Below are 20814 nucleotides of genomic sequence, written 5' to 3'. Positions count from 1 at the left end.
GCATTTGGAAATTACTCCCAAGAATGAACCAGAGTTGTGGAGGTCTACAATTTATTTTCTGAGGTCTTGGCTGATTTCTTTTGATTTTTCCATGATGTCAAGCAAAGAGGCACTGAGTCTGAAGGTAGGCCTTGAAATACATCCACAGGTACACCTACAATTGACTCAAATTATGTCAATTAGCCTATCAGAAGCTTCTAAAGCCATGACATCGTTTTCTGGAATTTTCCAAGCTGTTTTAAAGGCACAGTCAACTTAGTGTATGTAAACTTCTGACCCACTGGAATTGTGATACAGTGAATTACAAGTGAAATAATATTGTCTGTAAACAATTGTTGGAAAAACTACCTGTGTCATGCACAAAGTAGATGTCCTAACCGACTTGCCAAAACTATAGTTTGTTAACAAGAAATTTGTGGAGTGGTTTAAAAATGTGTTTTAATGACTCCAACATAAGTGTATGTATACTTCCGACTTCAACTGTAGCCATTTAAATAAAGCAGTCCATTTTGCAAATAAATATTGCTTTTTGTTCCTTCAGCATTTAGAAGACAAGAGTTTAAACATTACATTTGTGCACACAGTATTGAGTCTAGTGGGGTGGTGGTTAGCTTGTAGCATTGCATGCCAGGTGTTGGGTGGGAGTTGACAGCCAATGGCTGCCTAATGACAGTTCTGGCTTCACCACACCACAACCAGGGAAGGCTGCTGTGGCAGGAGATTGAAGTGCTGGGGAAGATTGGGCTTCGTGCTGGGATGGGCTGTTTGCTGCTCTCCTTTATCCAGCTCTCTCTTTTCTGTTTTCTCTCTCTCTCTCTCTCTCTCTCTCTCTCCCTCCACATCCCCTAATTGCCCTATTTGAGCAGGGAATGGAACAGTATAATTAGGATCTCATCTCCTTAGCTTTGCACAGAGGGGCACCCAGCCTTTTCTCCCAGCATGTCCACTCCCTTACCCCACTCTCGTCTAATTTAGACCCCTTTTCATTTCTCCCCTCATTCCATCTCCTTTTCTTTCTGATTCTTCTTCTCCCTCTCCTGTTGAGAGACTTAAATATTATTCCTCTGACTTGTAAATCATATCCTTTCTTCCTTTCTCATTGGAAGTTGTTTTCAGTGATCAATTTTGAGCCCAGGAAGTTGTAGGGCTGTTTTCAGTGCCATAATAAAAGATTAAAAGAAGCTGGCTTACCCTACTGTCCTGTCCATGGCACACACCCAAATTAGAGGAGGAGCACCGTCTGTGCGTTAACAATTTCAGGATGCAGTTCTGGAGATTGTGTTTTTTTGGTGCATCTAAGGTAATGTGACAGCCAGTGAAGTAAATCTCATAAGCAACGTTTTTACTCCTATTGCCAACCTCACTTTGATCCAATGTCAAGTTTGAGACATTCTCTTTTGACACTTCAAAGGAAAAGCCTATCTATAATTATACCAGTCTTACACGTTTGGTTGTGCGGGCAGAAAGCAGAGATACTTCCTCTGCTTTCCTACTTTTTCTATTAGCTATTTCAATTTGCCAATTTAACAAGCATTTAATATTGCATGTTATGGCTTAAAACCTACCCATATTTTAATGTAGGGGGCCACAGTTTAGCCTACTGTACCTTAACCTCAACAAGCCTAAATCGTTTTCCAAATGACTGGTCTGATATCATATTTAAAGAGGAATCCCAGTCAAATAACCTGAGGATGTAATAGGTGTTTTTGTTAGCCGTCAGACTCAGCTCAGCGGTTGATACTGACAGAGTGCAAGCTGGATGTGAGTAGGCCTGCAGGGCAAGTGAGCTGCTAGCCCTGACCTCACTGCTCTCCTTCCTCCTCAAAGCCTGATTGTATTACTGCCCATTGCCTTTGCCTGACTTACATAATCAAACTTGATTAAATCTCAGCCATGGTGAATTGCCTAGATTTTTGGACAGCATTGACTTTTGAGGCCAATTTAATGGCTTGCCCGACATTCATGAGATTGACTCTGTAATTTATGAATGTGTCACATGATAATTCTCTGTGAAGCGCTGAGCAAAGCAGGGATGTACAGTGAGGGAAAAAAGTATTTGATCCCCTGCTGATTTTGTATGTTTGCCCACTGACAAAGAAATGATCCGTCTATAATTTTAATGGTAGGTTTATTTGAACAGTGAGAGACAGAATAACAACAACAAAATCCAGAAAAACGCATGTCAAAAATGTTATAAATTGATTTGCCTTTTAATGAGGGAAATAAGTATTTGACCCCTCTGCAAAACATGACTTAGTACTTGGTGGCAAAACCCTTGTTGGCAATTAGAGGTCAGACGTTTCTTGTAGTTGGCCACCAGGTTTGCACACATCTCAGGAGGGATTTTGTCCCACTCATCTTTGCAGATCTTCTCCAAGTCAGTAAGGTTTCGAGGCTGACGTTTGGCAACTCGAACCATTAGCTCCCTCCACAGATGTTCTATGTGATTAAGGTCTGGAGACAGGCTAGGCCTCTCCAGGAACTTAATGTGCTTATTCTTGAGCCACTCATTTGTTGCCTTGGCCGTGTGTTTTGGGTCATTGTCATGCTGGAATACCCATCCACGACCCATTTTCAATGCCCTGGCTGAGGGAAGGAGGTTCTCACCCAAGATTTGATTGTACATGGCCCCGTCCATCGTCCCTTTGATGCAGTGAAGTTGTCCTGTCCCCTTAGCAGAAAAACTAAAAACACCCCCAAAGCATAATGTTTCCACCTGAATGTTTGACGGTGGGGATGGTGTTCTTGGGGTCATAGGCAGCATTCCTCCTCCTCCAAACACGGTGAGTTGATTTGATGACAAAGAGCTCCATTTTGGTCTCACCTGACCACAACACTTTCACCCAGTTGTCCTCTGAATCATTCAGATGTTCATTGGCAAACTTCAGACGGGCATGTATATGTGCTTTCTTGAGCAGGGGGACCTTGCGGGCGCTGCAGGATTTCAGTCCTTCACGGCGTAGTGTGTTACCAATTGTTTTCTTGGTGACTATGGTCCCAGCTGCCTTGAAATTATTGTTCTGGGCTGATTCCTCACCGTTCTCATGATCATTGCAACTCCATGAGGCGAGATCTTGCATGGAGCCCCTGGACGAGCGAGAGTGACAGTTCTTTTGTGTTTCTTCCATTTGCGAATAATCACAGCGACCAAGCTGCTTGGCAATGGTCTTGTAGCCCATTCCAGCCTTGTGTAGGTCTACAATCTTGTCCCTGACATCCTTGGAGAGCTCTTTGGTCTTGGCCATGGTGGAGAGTTTGGAATCGGATTGATGGATTGCTTCTGTGGACAGGTGTCTTTTATACAGTTAACAAACTGAGATTAGGAGCACTCCCTTTAAGAGTGTGCTCCTAATCTCAGCTCGTTACCTGTATAAAAGACACCTGGGAGCCAGAAATCTTTCTGATTGAGAGGGGGTCATATACTTATTTTCCTCATTAAAATGCAAATCAATTTATAACATTTTTGACATGCGTTTTTCTGGATTTTTGTTGTTGTTATTCTGTCTCTCACTGTTCAAATAAACCTACAATTAAAATGATAGACTGATAATTTCTTTGTCAGTGGGCAAACGTACAAAATCAGCAGGGGATCAAATACTTTTTTCCCTCTGTACTGTACATGTGGGCGTAGGGCGTAGGCTATACCCTCAGTGGAAATTGGTTGCATCATGTCTCTTTACTGTTCTTATACTAACTGCACCAGTCAGCTACAATACTGGACAATGATTCTAGGCTAATAAAAATATTGTAACTAGTCTGTTAAAACCTCCATGGGATTGGTGTCCCCCTTGCGGGACGGCTGAGCTAACGTGCACTAATGTGATTAGCATGACATTGTAAGGAACAAGAACATTTCCCAGGACATAGACATGTCTTATATGGGCAGAAAGATCAAATGTAGCATAGTTTTGTTTGATAAAATCTATTTTTATGTTCAAATGTAAGATCTGGGTTCTACAGTTTGAACCCCTGCTGTGTCTGCACATGTCTTTTCTGTAGGGAAGCTAATTATTCATCATTTATGACATTCCTGGGAATGTGTAAAAAAAAAAATCTTACCATATAATTTTTGTTTGTTCTCTATAGTTATGTACTTGTAAATGTATCAATTAGGGCCTCCCGGTGGTCTAAGGCTATGGCTGTGCCACCAGAGACTCTGGGTTCGAGCACAGCCTTTGTCACAGCCAGCTGCAACCGGGAGGCTCATGGGGCGGCGCACAATTGGCCTAGCGTCGTCCGGGTTAGGGAGGGTTTGGCCAGCAGGGATATCCTTGTCCCATTGCGCACTAGCGACTCCTGTGGCGGGCTGGGTGCGGTGCACGCTGACCAGGTCACTAGGTATACGGTGTTTCCTCCGACACATTGGTGCGGCTGGCTGTAGGGTTGGATGCGCGCTGTGTTAAGAAGCAGTGCGGCTTGGTTGGGTTGTGTTTCGGAGGACGCATGGCTCTTGACCTTCGCCTCTCCCGAGTCCGTGCGGGAGTTGTAACAACAACACAGTAACTACTAAACAATTGGATACCACAAAATTGGGGAGAAAAAGGGAGTAAATGTTTTAATTTTTTTTTTTATAAGAAAATGTATCAATTGACTAATTCGGCACATTTGGGCAGACTGGATTCAACATTTTGAACAGTAATGGAATGCTGTTCATTGGATTAATCTAAAACTTTGTACGTACACTACTGCCAAGATTTCGATCTAGTGGCCAAGATCGAAATTACGCCTATACTCCTGAATGTTGCATAGTGTTAGTGAGTGCTGCATAGTGTTAGTGTTACATAGTTTGCCATTGAAAAACGACTGATCTCTATAGACGGGTTGGTTGTTTAGCCACAAAACGTGTGTACACAACTATGGAGAAAAACAGACGGGGTTGACTTAGATGGTTGACAACATGTATACTATATTTCATCTCCAATGTTTATTGTAAACAAATACATTTTCACAATGAGCACTTGTTGTCTCTCAAATGCATTGTTACAGTTGTTGGTTAGCTAGCTAGTGAATTTTAGCCATATTAGCATTGACATGAAATCAGTCAAAACACCTCAAAACAAGACATAGTATCAAGAACAAGATGAAATGAGCTGAAATTATCCACTTACAATTCCCCACATGGCAGTTTCTTGTAATTCTTTCTAGCAATCTGGCCATCCAGAATCACAACTTCTTCCCAATGGAGGCGCGCACATCGTTTTCATGACGTTGCCAGCTAGCCCATCTCAGAGATTCAGTAACTCAATATATCAAAGTGTGTCATTGTTAATCCCAAATGACTTGTATAATACAACAATTACTGATCTTAATGCAAGTGACAAAAATAACCCTTATTTCAGTATAGATATATGTACTGTAATTACATGCATGTATTTTTAAAAAGTCAAAAGTGGCCACATTTTATTTTTGTGTGATTGTTATATTAAGACGTGGATATTTTTGGTTATAAGGTATTTTAGATGTATATCTGGGTTGAATAAGATCCTATGGGCAAACGGCATAACACAATATGAGATACAGTGCTTTGCGAAAGTATTCGGCCCCCTTGAACTTTGCGACCTTTTGCCACATTTCAGGCTTCAAACATAAAGATATAAAACTGTATTTTTTTGGGAAGAATCAACAACAAGTGGGACACAATCATGAAGTGGAACGACATTTATTGGATATTTCAAACTTTTTTAACAAATCAAAAACTGAAAAATTGGGCGTGCAAAATTATTCAGCCCCCTTAAGTTAATACTTTGTAGCGCCACCTTTTGCTGCGATGTCTCTATCAGTTTTGCACATTGAGAGACTGAAATTTTTTCCCATTCCTCCTTGCAAAACAGCTCGAGCTCAGTGAGGTTGGATGGAGAGCATTTGTGAACAGCAGTTTTCAGTTCTTTCCACAGATTCTCGATTGGATTCAGGTCTGGACTTTGACTTGGCCATTCTAACACCTGGATATGTTTATTTTTGAACCATTCCATTGTAGATTTTGCTTTATGTTTTGGATCATTGTCTTGTTGGAAGACAAATCTCCGTCCCAGTCTCAGGTCTTTTGCAGACTCCATCAGGTTTTCTTCTAGAATGGTCCTGTATTTGGCTCCATCCATCTTCCCATCAATTTTAACCATCTTCCCTGTCCCTGCTGAAGAAAAGCAGGCCCAAACCATGATGCTGCCACCACCATGTTTGACAGCGGGGATGGTGTGTTCAGGGTGATGAGCTGTGTTGCTTTTACGCCAAACATAACGTTTTGCATTGTTGCCAAAAAGTTCAATTTTGGTTTCATCTGACCAGAGCACCTTCTTCCACATGTTTGGTGTGTCTCCCAGGTGGCCTGTGGCAAACTTTAAACAACACTTTTTATGGATATCTTTAAGAAATGGCTTTCTTCTTGCCACTCTTCCATAAAGGCCAGATTTGTGCAATATACGACTGATTGTTGTCCTATGGACAGAGTCTCCCACCTCAGCTGTAGATCTCTGCAGTTCATCCAGAGTGATCATGGGCCTCTTGGCTGCATCTCTGATCAGTCTTCTCCTTGTATGAGCTGAAAGTTTAGAGGGATGGCCAGGTCTTGGTAGATTTGCAGTGGTCTGATACTCCTTCCATTTCAATATTATCGCTTGCACAGTGCTCCTTGGGATGTTTAAAGCTTGGGAAATCTTTTTGTATCCAAATCCGGCTTTAAACTTCTTCACAACAGTATCTCGGACCTGCCTGGTGTGTTCCTTGTTCTTCATGATGCTCTCTGTGCTTTTAACGGACCTCTGAGACTATCACAGTGCCGGTGCATTTATACGGAGACTTGATTACACACAGGTGGATTGTATTTATCATCATTAGTCATTTAGGTCAACATTGGATCATTCAGAGATCCTCACTGAACTTCTGGAGAGAGTTTGCTGCACTGAAAGTAAAGGGGCTGAATAGTTTTGCACAACCAATTTTTCAGTTTTTGATTTGTTAAAAAAGTTTGAATTATCCAATAAATGTCGTTCCACTTCATGATTGTGTCCCACTTGTTGTTGATTCTTCAAAAAAAAATACAGTTTTATATCTTTATGTTTGAAGCCTGAAATGTGGCAAAAGGTCGCAAAGTTCAAGGGGGCCGAATACTTTCGCAAGGCACTGTATGGACCAAAAACTTGGGATATCCAACAACGATATAGGTAAGTGTGAAAACAGGTACACAAGTCAAAATGGAGGATATCCTCCTTTAATTAGTGGGGTTGATCTTTGCTGGAACACAAACTGTCGATTATGGCGTAAAGAAAATTAAATGGAGTTCATACACCCCATATTTCTTGATAAACCCTACTTAATCAAATAACTGTTTTTATAAAAATGTTTTCTGTGAAATTAGATGGTATTTGAAGGAAACCATATCAAAGTATTATGACCAAAGTATGAAAAATGACATGCTTCTACATTGATAACATTTGATCATAAAGTTACTGGTCCCCTCCCCCATGTCAAACACTTAGATTAATTATTGAGGGGACAAGGTGACATCACCTTTACTCTCATTTAAATACACCAATGGTAACATGATATCCTCTTACTTAATTGAAATAAGTACTGCCTTGTAATCAACATCGGAGAAAACGTGTTTCCAGAGGGGCGTGGTTTATATAGCTAGATAGCTACTCTACAGGTGCCAAAATTTGACTCGGATGTCAGCAAAACTCTATTCATCTTTGGCAAAGATACTTACAATAAGCTCCCTGCCAACTCAGCATGTCTTTTCAAACTTCCTGGTAGTTAGCCATAAGAGAAAAAGTACTTTTCAGAATGACTGTTCAGGACCTTCCGATTTAAGTAGTGGTCCTAGTAAATAAAGAAAGTTACCAACACAGCACATCCAAATGAAGGTTCTCATTACCGAAACTGACCTAAAAATGCTGTGGTAAATTAGAAATTTGTGTTTCGATAATGTTACCTCATAAACTCAATCTGCAAATAATAAAGACACATTATTATGAGTCAGCAAACAATTGACCACATCACTAAAGCCCATTCATGCCACCATGTTGGTAAGTTAATGGTTCTCTGACTTCTCTCTCAATTTTTTTATTTTTTGCCATTTTGATCATGAGAAGGCCAAGTGGGGTAAAGGGGTTGTTTGAGAATAAGAACCCCATTCTGAATAAATTAACTTGTGCTTAACTTGTGTTATTCACCCATAACATTTTATTTAAAAACTGGTTGGAGTTTTTACGGGAACTTGAAAGTGTTGAGACACGTCCACAGACAGTGTTTTTATAAATATTATAGTTTAATGTAAACGTAAACTAGTATTCAATTTTTATGATTTATGGAAAAACTAAGGCAACATATTTTTTGTTTTATTCAAACAAGTTAGGTTTTTCTACAATGAAATTGTCACCAGATCTCAACCCAATTGAACACTTATGGGAGATTCTAGAGCAGTGCCCGAGACAGCGTTTTCCACCACCATCATCAACAAAACACCAAATTATGGAATTTTTCATGGAAGAATGGTGTCACATCCCTCCAATAGAGTTCCAGACACTTGTAGAATATTTGCCAAGGAGTATTGAAGCAACACCCTATTAAGACACTTTATGTTGGTGTTTCCTTTATTTTGGCAGTTACCTGTATTTATTAAGCAAAACACCCAAGAAAACAACACTGCATCAGGCAATGTAAATAAATAGCCTATCCTTGCTCTACATGACAAGCTTCATTAAAATGTTGAATTAACGACTTAGTGGTGAAATGGCACTGTCTAGGTTACTGTTGAATGAAAGAGGAAAATGAAGAGAACGGTTTCTTTTTTTTTGGTCTTTAAAATGAGGCAATCTTTTCCCAAAGGATATTTGTTTGAGCGTGTAGGAGGAAAGGCGGACACCTACTCTCAATTATATCATCCCTCTCCCTATCCACTGGGAACTCATTCACTCACTGGCATGAGCTTGTACTTGAAGGTTACAGGTATGCCTGGACATGACCTTTGCACATTCACTGTGTAAGGTTCAGGTAATACGATAGTTGTGACTATTCAAACCTTTGAATTATTCCCTCCACAGACTGGATAGTCTTGCAGGATTCTATATATGAGGTTTTTTTTTTATCCAACCAAGATTATGGTGACAACAACATTATGACCTGTGGCAGAGGGAACAGTAAAATATAGCCCATGAACATTTAGTTTGTTGTATTGTGTAGTGCCTTAAGTAGCATCCTGTATAGAGAAAGCTACCTGTCTGTCCAAAGAACCACTGCTATGAGCAGTGTACCTTCAGAATGCTGTCACAGGACCACCAGGTTTTCAGCCCTTGTTTTAGAGAGTATGCCCCAGGGTTCAGATTGTGAAAGGAGAACCATGAGTGGTTGATTAGATACTGGCAGATAATAATGCTGCTTGTGTGGGCATGATAACATGTCTCGTTACCCAAGCCACTCACCTTCCTGCTGGGTGACCTCTCTCTCTCACACAATGTGCTAAATTGACCTTTGAAATAATAATAATGATGTGGTCCTTGGGAGCAATACAGCAGATTAGTGAATTCCATAGCTTCAGGTGTGATGAATCATTCGGTTTGTTAACAATATGTACGGAATTACACATTATTCCTCAGGGTGGTTACAAATTGAAAAACCCCAGTGCAATCATAATTTAAATAGACAACACTATTATGCCAGATATGCTGTCAGTCCAACCTGTACAGTCATGGGAATCAGTGATTTTCACCTGCCAATGGATTTGCCAAGTCACCTTCATGGTCTGATACATAGTACATTAGTTTGTCTCTTGCTAAAAACAGTTTCTTTTTGTCTTACAGTTACAGAGAAAGAGGTGCAACAGTGGTAAGTACATCATTTTAAATGACCCTCCTGCTCTACCCTTCTTTTCTCCCCTCTTCTCCCAAAACTCAGATTCTTCTAACCTATGCATTACCTAGTCCTCAAATAGAACTGTAGCTGCCCATGTAGGTGAGATTGACTGAGTCACCTGCAACATCTGCTGTCTACTACATTTGGCAGATGTTCTTGTGTTAATGCCAGGTGCTCCAGGGGCCAGCTAAAGGCTGACTTCAGTCTACAGGGTCACTATGACTGGTCTGAACCTGGAGAGTAGGTCTGCTGCTCTGGGGGCTGAGAGCAGTGACTAGGGTGTGAGCTGGCTGGGCTGGTGGCCAGGAGCTTCCTGAGTTGTTGACTCATGTCTGACTGATGCTCCAACTCTGCAGCTGGGTATTAAGGCTTTTCTACAGAGGGAGTATTTCACTTTATATAGCCCTCTGATTAAATCCTCAATTTAATAGATCTGAGGTGAAATCCATGGGAAAAGTATTTAAGTAGGCTAGATAGTATAGTTCTACTGCAAAGTTAATTTCTCACACATTGCCTTGGAGACAGATGAGTTCTGAAAATAGAATGACTTTGAAGCCTGATAATAGTGAGACAGAGTGACTTTGGAGTCTGTCTGATAACACTGATACAAACACCTCCGTGATCTAATCCCTGCGCCTCCCAAGCCTTCTGGGGCTATTTTCAAGAGGGACTTCTGATAATAAAACAAAATTGCAAGGTGCAAAGAGCATTCTACACTCTTTTGTGTTACTATAGCTCATAGCATTCCCTCCATGAGATTGTGGGTGTATCACCAGATTGCACCTTAAATGTGTTTCAGAGATGGTATTACCATGTATTGCTCTCTGGCCTCCCTCTACTCTCAGACTGCACTTAACCTACTGGCTTTGTGACTAAATAGGCCTACATGAACACCTCTCAAACCAGCCATGTCACAGATTTCCTACAGAGTCAGGGATTGGTGATATTGTTGATGAAATCAAATCAAAGTTTATTGGTCGCATGCACAGTTTAGCAGATTGTCACGAATACGCAGGGAGTCAGGAAGCAGGTGCAGAAGGAGAGTTTAATAACAATGATGAAAGGCAAATGAACTAAACAGGAGATGCGTACTGAACATGAAAGCAAACCAACACTGCCTGATGACTGAGGCTACTGAGGGCCAAATAAAGGGAGTGTAATTAAGGTGATGATGAAGTCCAGGTGTGCGTAATAATGGGGAGCAGGTGTGTGTAAGGATGGTTGCCAGCACCGGGGGTTAGTAGACCGTCGAGCGCTGGAGTAGGCGTGACACATGTTATAGTGGGAGCAGCAAAATGCTTGTTACTAGCTCCTAACAATGCAGTAAAATGTCAATTACACATATAATAAAAAATAACAATCACCCCCAATTAAATATAATATATACTGAGTGTACAAAACATTATGAATACCTGCTCTTTCCATGACAAAGACTGATCAGGTGAATCCAGGTAAAAGCTATGATCCCTTATTGATGTCACTTGTTAAATCCATTTGAATCAGTGTGGATGAAGGGAAGGAAAAAGGTTAAAGAAGGATTTTTAAGCCTTGAGACATGGATTGTGTATGTGTGCCATTCAGATGAGCAAGACAAAATATTTAAGTGCCTTTGAATGGTATGGTAGCAGGCACTGGTTTGTGTCAAGAACTGCAACGCTATGGATTTTTCACACTCAACAGTTTCCAGTGTGTATCAAGAATGGTCCGCCACTCAAAGGACATCCAGCCAACTTGACACAACTATGGGAAGCATTGGAGTCAACATGGGCCAGCATCTCTATGGAATGCTTGAGACACCTTGTAGAGGCCATGCCCCGATGAATTGAGGCTGTTCTGAGGGAAAAAAGGGAGGTGCAAGTCAATATTAGGAAGGTGTTATTGTTTTGTACACTCAGTGTATATGCCATTTAGGAGACGCTTTTAAGCGACTTAGTCTTAATTGCATACATTTTACATATGGGTGGTCCTGGGAATAGAACCCACTACCCTGGCATTACAAGCACCCTGCTCTACCAACTGAGCTACAAAGAACCTGATATGCTTACCAACCAGGCTCAAAGGTTGCTGCTGCCCCCTGGGGGACTGGCGTGTGGAAGTCTAACCTGGATAGTGTTTGTCTATGTCCTAATGTCCTCATGAATCTGTAAACACATATAGAACAGTGACTGTGATTGCCTCCCCATCGACGACCGTTCGTGAGCAGGCAAGTGGTGAGGCTGGAGGTGAGGTCTTTGCTAGCGCCCCATTGATGGGCATAGCAGCGTAGATCAGCTCCTAGCCCCTTATCAAAGATACTGGTCAGTCGCACACACACAGAGCACTGATTACATTATCAATATTGGTTATGATTAGCCTGGTGAAACCAACCTTTTCGATGTGATCACCTTTCTATTTCACTTCAGATATCATAACATGTGAAGTGAAATAGAATGGTCAACACAGCGATCAGGCTGGTTCCACCAGACTACGTAATGCCCTAAACATTATATGCATCTAAGAAGTAGTAAATAAGCAACAAATAATGTCAGTTTACATAAATTATGTTTCACAATTGGGTTATCAAATGTATCAAAGTGCTGAAGTGGCTTACCTTCTGTATTTGTACAAATGATGAGCCTGTAGAAGCTGTTTCCGCTGACAGGTGAAGGTTGCTGGCCGCATACTTGCCAAAATGTGGCTGACTGTTCCATTCATAGGAATGCTTACAGTGAGGACATGTCTTCATGATGGTGATGAGGGCCCCCTTGCTGGTCTTCTCTATGCTGCATGTTTGGCAGCAAACTGAACATCTCTCAAACAACTGCAGAAGACAATCTTATGAGGTGGTGGCAAATTGCATTTTGTTCTAAAGGACAAAGCTTTTTGCTAATGCACTTCACAACCAAAATAACTCTATATCCGTTGTATATGCTTGGCTGGGGAATTGGCCTACTAGTTTATCAAGCCAGGGCTTTTTCAATGCAACTTTTCACATAAACATTATCTGTTGTTGATTATGAAGCCGTCTGTGTTATCAGGGCAGTAACTCGGGTCACTATCAGAGGCCTCATGTCATGTCCTTTTCATAGGAGTTGAGGGAGACTGATGTCAGAAACGACGTTCTCTTTTTCCCCAAAACACTTGAGAATGCTGTCTCTGAACAACTTTTTCGTTACCTCTATCAGAACGATCTTCTTGACCCTAACCAGTCAATGTGGGTCACTCAACAGAGATTGCTCTTCTCTGCATCACGAAGGCTCTCCGCACTGCAAAGCTGACTCTCTCCTCATCCTCCTAGACCTATCCGCTGCCTTCGACACCACAAACCATCAGATCCTCCTCTCCCCCCTCTCATGGCTGGGTTTCTCAGGCTCTGCACACTTTTTGGATTGCATCCTACCTGGCAGGCCGCTCTGACCAGGTGACATGGAGAGGATCTGTGTCCGCACCACAGACTCTCACTACTGGTGTCCCCCAGGACTTGGTTCTAGGTCCTCTCCTCTTCGCTCTATACACCAAGTAACTTGTTTCCATAATTTACTCACATGGTCTCTCCTGCGGATGACACTCAACTACTTTTATCCTTCCCCTCTTCTGACACCCATGGCAACATGCAGTGTTGCAGTTTTGACAACTCCACAGTGTCGCCCTTCCAGAGTGCAAATAACCTTGGCTTGACCCTGGACAATACCCTGTCTATCTCTGCAAACATCAAAGCTGTGACTCGCTCCTGCAGGTTCATGCTCTACAACATCCGTAGAGTACGACTCTACATCACACAGGAAGCGGAGCAGGTCTTAATCCAGGCACTTGTCATCTCCTGTCTGGACTACTGTAACTCGTTGTTGACTAGAAGCAAGAGGAACTGCCCTTCCCTACCTTCAGGCTATGCTCAAACCTTACACCCAAAACCAATCACTCTGCTCTGCCACCTCTGGTCTCTTGGCCCTCCACCCCTACAGGAGGGCAGCTCCTGCTCAGCCCAAGCTCTTCTCTGTCTTGGCAATCCAATGGTGGAACCAGGTTCCCGCTGAAGCTAGGACAGCAGAGTCCCTGCCCATCTTCCGAAATCACCTGAAAACCTACCTCTTCAAAGAGTATCTTAAATAATACCCCTCCTCATCTCAACCCCCCCCCCCCCCCCCCCCAAAAAAAAAAACTTGACTGCCCCCTTTCTAGCTCTGACTTTGCTGAGAAGTACTTTATTGGGGAAAAGTGTACTTACTATGCATGTGATATGTGGTTGTTCCACCTAGTTGTCTTAAGATGAATACACTAGCTATAAATCACTCTGGATAAGAGAGCCTGCTAAATGACAAAAAAATGTAAATGAAACAACGGAGGTGTCACAAGGGTACTTGTGTCGGATGACACTTTTATTCTGAAGTTTTGCCTGACAAGCTGTGAAAATTGTGAGCAAACAGTGAATTCAAATATTTTGTTAGGTCGCTAAACAATTTGGGTTCCAGAGTGGCGCTGCAGTCTAATGTACTGCATCTCAGTGCTAGAGGTGTCACTACAGACTCTGGTTCGATTCCAGTCTGTATCACAACTGGCCATGATTGGGAGTCCCTTGGGCAGCTCACAATTGGCCCAGCGCTGTCCTGGTTAGTGTTCGGCCCGGGATAGGCCGTCATTGTAAATAAGAATTTGTTCTTATATACTTGCCTAGTTAAATAAGTTTAAAAAAAATGTGTAATCACATTGCTGGACATGTTATGATACCCACATTTTCTCCTTCTGGTAGGTCCTGGCATCCATTCATGACCAGGGGATCAGTCTGACACCCAACTGTGCACTTTGTCTAACAGAAAAACAGCGTCAACAATTGTCACCATCCCTCAATTATAAACATAGCTCGAGAAATAACAATATTGTTTGGAAGCTAATTCTATATGCTTTACAGATGTTGACAGATTGGCTCCAGATTGGATTCGATTCATGGGTTGGTTTGAGTTGGTTGCTGCTAGTTAGTACACTGCTGTAGTCAGACATGAGTTGTTAGCTAGTACTACCATAGGTCCATCCAATTTGTGTCCTAGTCATGGGTTGCACCTTGGAGGCTAATGTGACTGTTTAATCTAAATTACATTAATTTACAGTGGCATGGAAATACGCTAAATTGGGCAAATAATTAGTAGCAAACAACGTTGTCATATTATGTCGTCAAATGTACTTTAGAGTGATGATAATGTTGCCATTACTGTTACTAGCAAAGTTCGTCAAAAATAGCTAGCAATGCTAATGTTAGCTAGCTTTTTTTTTTTAAATGGTGGTATCGTGTTTCCAAACCAAATCCGAGATGTATTGATGTAGGCTAACGTTATCTAGCTAGCAGTGATAATGACTATCAAATATACATAACCAGCAGTCTATGGCCTAGCTAGTGACTACCAGTATACTCACCACTGGGCTCCTTCCGCAGAGCAAGCAAACCATTTGGATGTGCATCCTGCTGGAAGCATGCATTGCATAGTTAATCTGTATAGGGTTTTTCAGTCTAAAACATCTGTGATCTTTTGAGCGCATTGGGGCGATGAAACAACGGAGCCACGTTGAATAAACGGAAGCGAAGTGGGCAGAGGGGCGATTTGCACGTGGAGCTTGGCAAAAGAGGGCATGATTTGTTTACATAATTGTAATCCAAACTCCGTTTCAGACGAGACTGACTTTATGACCAAAATTATCCTCTTTACACTTTGTAGTCAATTTTGACACTCAAATTGATGCCCCAGGCCGTTTTCAAAGGGATTAGTTGGTGTTTAGGGGCAGCAGCTCTTGAAGCAATTTGAAGCACACAGGGAATTGGGTCATTTCCTCTGCCATGCAATGCTATAACACAGTCAACTCATCTCAAAGCAAAATAATGATGGAGCTGCCTGATTATTCTGTTTTTATTTTTGTAGTAAATTAGTGGATGAAAGATAAATAGTTGCATACATCTTACCCCCAGGCTAGATCTAGCTATACAACATATGATGATTTACTGTAGCCTATAGCACTTTGTAAATGCTGCCTTTCCCTGTCCGTCTCACGTGCCAGGTCTTTAACATTATTTCATCTGCCTTTGCTTTGTGTCAAAACCTGATCCTTGTACGAGAGAGAGAAGTCAGTGCCTCGTGAGCCAGTCAATCAGTGTGTTGATGCACTACCCTCTCTGATAGGGTCAGGGAGCAAGGGCTCATCCACATCCCTGTCCACATGCAGCAGAAAGACAACGCTCGGCTGGCTCTGCTTCGGCACGTGGCTACAGAGTCGGCCAGTCTCAGGGACTGCCTGGGTGCACTGGGGCAGAATAACACCCTGGCTGTGCACTCCATCCAAGTCAGTCAGACTTCCATCCATTCTTTTACATAAAACGTTGCATGACTCCTCAATGGAAGATCAGCTGCAATCACCATGGTTGAGTGTGAAAGATGAGAGGCAATTTAAACAGGGGAAATGCCAGATGGTGTGTAATTAGTGGAGGAGCCACTGACAGACATAGAATAAATAGCAAGGTTAGATAAATAGACTCTTAAACACGACCCTAGGCATTGACTAGGGTTTCAATGATGAACTCTTTTGTCATAGAGGAACTACATCACTGCCTCAGTCGATAAGAAAAAATAATAATACATCTGGGGGCTCTCCCCAAAAATCTCGAGGCAGACATGCCAGAATGCCGCCATTGAAAACCAAAGTTTGCAAGCAAAGCCTTTGCAGTGGTTTTAGTTAAGGTAGTTGATGCAAACTAGCCACTTGCGAAATGCACACATTAAAAATAACCTCTGTGATCTCCATCTTGCTAGCTACTATTTAGTATTTTGTTCAAGCAGATAAAGTAGTGACGTAGGCAGTGACGTATTGCCTAAAGAGTCCGTCATTGAAACCAGACCCTAGTCACTCTGTTGCCTACGGTCGGGTTTTCGAAACTCTTAGATAAATGCTGGTACTGTTAAATGTCTCCTCCATATTGATCAATGCTAATCTATTCAGGGGGAAATGTCATTAGCATGCTTAGTGCTCACCTGCAATCAATAACACAGGGACATAGCCAAGTATCCCTGCCAACTGGACAACAACAAGGGAAAGTAGCTAAATAGCCTTGTCCACAACACTGTTTATAGCCATCCACCATGATGACAGATTACAGTGTGTTGGTAGAAAGCTGCCAGTCATGTACAGTATATCTCCAGGTTGCCTCACTAACTATGACATAAAGTCACTGGTCTACTGGTTTAGGACTATTTTCATGTGAGTAAGCACAATTATCCTGAAAGCCCTAGGAGCTAGGCTACATGTCCATGCACAACTGCACATATGCTAGTGAGTTAGCCAGGGTCACATCAAACTAGAGAAAGATGCTTCACATTTAGTTAGATTGGGATCATCCTGCCCAATTACTAGTCAATGGTTACTAAGCAACTGATTGAATCTAAAGGCCTGTGTGTTTTTGCACTAGCCTGTTTGTGCATGAGTCCCCCAATGAATATACAGTACTGAAACGATTTCCCTCTCACAGAGACAATGGGAATTTTACAAATGAGTCAGACAAAATCTATTTCACTTGAAATGGGTCATATTTGGATTATGATGTGCTTTGTATTACCTGCCCGCTGAACGGCAATTAGACTTGATTCCTCATTGTTCTTCAATGGGCTTTCGTTTCCTCTGCATATCTCCACATCTGGATATGCAAATAGGAGGATTATGGCCTTCTCTTCAAAATTTTCTCAGCCCATCTTTAGAGATTCTCTGTGTCTGTCTGTCCTATTCTAGGTTTAGCAGGAGTGTGCTTTATCTGCGAGGCAGATTAAAAATATGAGTTTCAGAGTGAGGAGCCAAAGGAAGGAGTGAGTGTAGGGATGATCTGTCCTGGCTTCATTCTTCATTCCTCTCAGTCTGGCCTTCATTACAGCAGATCCTCATCAGGACCAGTCTGTGTCTGTTGTCAATCACACAGAGACATGGGAAGTTATGGGAACTCACAAAAGACCTGTCTACCTCTGAACATCACTGTCTAACACTGGGTCAGACGTCATGTGGATGCACATTTTAGTCCACCAAACTGATAATACCTCCATGCTTTTACCAGAGAGCGATGGAGAGAGAAATATACACCTTAAACTAGCCTACCCATCTCTGATTCCTTCTTCGAATCTCTTTCTCCCTCTCCGTCTCCCTCTCTGTACAGACCCATTAAAGGCTTGTTATTTTACTCTGATAACACTGTTTCTTTATTGAGTTGTACAACGAGACTGTCTACCTTTGAGTGACGAGGCTTGAAATTGGTTCTATAAATAGCTGTGGTGTTATGTCATTCTGGACATATCATCTCATCTCTAGAGGCTAGAAGCTCACAGATTGATTTATCATTTATGCACATTATCAAAAGACAAGAAAGTAATTTGATTTTAATTAAACTCCCTCTGCCTATTATATTTGATTAGAGACATTATCTTATCTGCTAGCAAGATAAATAGCTCAGTGTTATTGAACAATTTCATATTATATTCAATAGGCTAATTGTATCCCTATCATGTTAACTTTCTCTTGTGTTCTCTTTGCCTTCCTCTCTCATCATTATCATCATCTCCTGCAGGTACAAAGGCTTTATTAAGGACTGTCCAAGTGGTCAGCTGGATGCAGTGGGCTTTCAAAAGATCTACAAGCAGTTCTTCCCTTTTGGCGACCCCACCAAGTTTGCTTCTTTTGTCTTCAACGTCTTTGATGAAAACAAGGTTTAAATGTTTTTATTATTTGTACCTCCATACAATTACAATGTGCTTTTTCTGTGATTTTAATTACATTTCAGTCACTGTCATGTTAGGGGAGTAAATGCGTACATACTGTATAATAAAAAGGTTTAGGATGCTTTGTCTGGTAGATGGGTGAGATTACTCCGTGATGATCTAACAGTTTCCAGTCTCTGTGGTGCCTTGAGGGTCATAGCACTGTGTAACGGTCTCTAATCAGAAGTGGAATCTGAACGCAGAAAGGGTCCCTTTTGTGGGATCAATCAGAGGTGAGATGGGTTGACAAAGCACATGTCAGAGGTTCCTGGAAATGAGAGGGAAATGGACTTTGAACAAAGGTTTTTGTAATTCACAACAAGGCATTGCAATTCTTGTTTCATCCCCATGGTCTGTAGGCTTTGAGAGGAACCCCAAACGTTGTGTGTGTGTGTGGCTTGTTAATGAAACATGCTAGTGCAGCCTGGCATTATGTTATCAATATTCAATATTAATCATTCATAAAGCAGCATCCTCGTTTAGTTATCAAGGTCATCTGTTGTGTTGTTAAGAGCAGCCCTCACAGGCTGGTCGATGACCCCTGGCGGCCATAGCCACACACTGGTTCGGATGTTTATGAGTTTAATTTGTGCTAAGCACCCTGTAGTTAGAGAGAATGCAGTGGTTCTAATAGTATTTGTAATCAGTGTAATTTTTCAGTTCAATGTCTGTTTTACAACAGCTGGCTGGCTGGCTGGTCCCTTGTCTGGTGGAGATAGAATCAGTCTGAGAGTCCGTAAAATGCTGTTGTTGTGTCTCAGATCCCATATCTCTCCTTTAGCAGGCCTGGCTCAGGTCTGGGGTATGTATCCTAGGATGTAATTTTGCCTACAACAATATCTCATGAAAATCAAATCAGAAAAGGTCTACTGGTATCTTGAAAATAAATATGTTGCTCCCTTCTTCTCATTATCATGTAGTAGCAGGCATTGCTGTGTATTGTATGTAATCACAAGCGCATACAGTCAGGATGCTTGCTGCATTTTGGCAAATTTTTGGAAAATATCAAACAGCTGATTGTTTCGCAATATTCCAAAATACAATCAAGGGAAAAACAAAGTTTGGAAAAACAAATGGTTTCTGTTGCAAATAGTAGATTCTAATCCATCTGTAGTTAGGCTACCAAAAGATCTTACCAAAAGTATGTGGACACCTGCTCATGGAACATCTCATTCCAAAATCATGGGCGGCAGGGTAGCCTAGTGGTTGGACTAGGTTGCAAGTTCGAATCCCAAGCTGACAAGGTACAGATCTGTCGTTCTGCCCCTGAACAGGCAGTTAACCCACTGTTCCGAGGCCATCATTGAAAATAAGAATTTGTTCTTAACTGACTTGCCTAGTTAAATAAAGGTCAAATAAATGCTGTAATAACAGCCTCCACTCTTCTGGGAAGGCTTTCCACTGAATGTTGTAACATTGCTGTGGCAACTTGCTTTCATTCAGCCACGAGAGCATTAGTGAGGTTGGGCGATTAGGCCTGGCTCGCAGTCGGCATTCCAATTCATCCCAATGGTGTTCAATGGGGATGAGGTCAGGGCTCTGTGCAGGCCAGTCAAGTTCTTCCACACCGATCTCGAAAAAAAAATGATGTATGGACCTCACTTTGTGCACGGGGGCATTGTCATGCTATAACTGTTTCCACAAAGTTAGAGGCACAGAATTATCTAGAACGTCATTGTATACTGTAGCGTTAAGATTTCCCTTCACTGGAACTAAGGGTCCTAGCCCGAACCATGGAAAACAGCCCCAGACCATTATTTCTCAATGCACCAAACTTTACAGTTGGCACTATGCATTGGGACAGGTAGAGTTCTCCTGGAACCAACCAAACCCAGATTTGTCCATCGGACTGTCAGATGGTGAAGCATGATTCAACACTCCAGAGAACATGTTCCCACTGCTCCAGAGTCCAATGCGGTGAGCTTTACACCACTCCAGTCGACGTTTGGCATTGCGCTTGGTGATCTTAGGCTTATGTGCGGCTGCTCGGTCATGGAAACCCATTTTGTGAAGCTCCCGACGAACAGTTATTGTGCTGACATTGCTTCCAGAGGCAGTTTGAAACTCGGTAGTGAGTGTTGCAACCGACGACTGATGTTTTTACACGCTAGGCGCTTCAGCACTCGGCAGTCCCGTTCTGTGAGCTTGTGTGGCCTACCACTTTGCGGCTGAACCGTTGTTGCTCCTAGACGTTTCCACTTCACAATAACAG

General features: G+C 42.0%; 1 protein-coding gene and 1 long non-coding RNA gene across 3 annotated transcripts in view; one reads left to right on the top strand and one right to left on the bottom strand.

Moving 5' to 3' along the window:
* Positions 1-20814, top strand: part of LOC109895838 (neuronal calcium sensor 1) — a 31737-nt gene that overhangs the window by 4558 nt on the left and 6365 nt on the right. Inside the window, exons 4-5 of the mRNA XM_020489863.2 lie at positions 9798-9822; positions 18413-18551. Of these exons, the coding sequence (XP_020345452.1) occupies positions 9798-9822; positions 18413-18551 (164 nt within the window). The remainder of the gene's footprint in view (positions 1-9797; positions 9823-18412; positions 18552-20814) is intronic.
* Positions 10876-15642, bottom strand: LOC109895840 (uncharacterized). 2 transcript variants are annotated; one of them, XR_004210786.1, is made up of 5 exons: positions 15235-15642; positions 14558-14632; positions 12440-12649; positions 11895-12143; positions 11530-11682 (listed from the first exon to the last, which is right to left on the bottom strand). It is a non-coding gene; the product is annotated as an uncharacterized LOC109895840 (long non-coding RNA). The 2 variants fall into 2 exon arrangements; XR_002256038.2 differs by having other exon boundaries at positions 10876-12143; positions 15235-15639.

Source organism: Oncorhynchus kisutch, linkage group LG8, assembly GCF_002021735.2.
Source record: "Oncorhynchus kisutch isolate 150728-3 linkage group LG8, Okis_V2, whole genome shotgun sequence".
Classification (NCBI taxonomy): Eukaryota; Metazoa; Chordata; class Actinopteri; order Salmoniformes; family Salmonidae; genus Oncorhynchus; species Oncorhynchus kisutch.
This window is presented reverse-complemented; position numbering and strand designations above follow the sequence as displayed.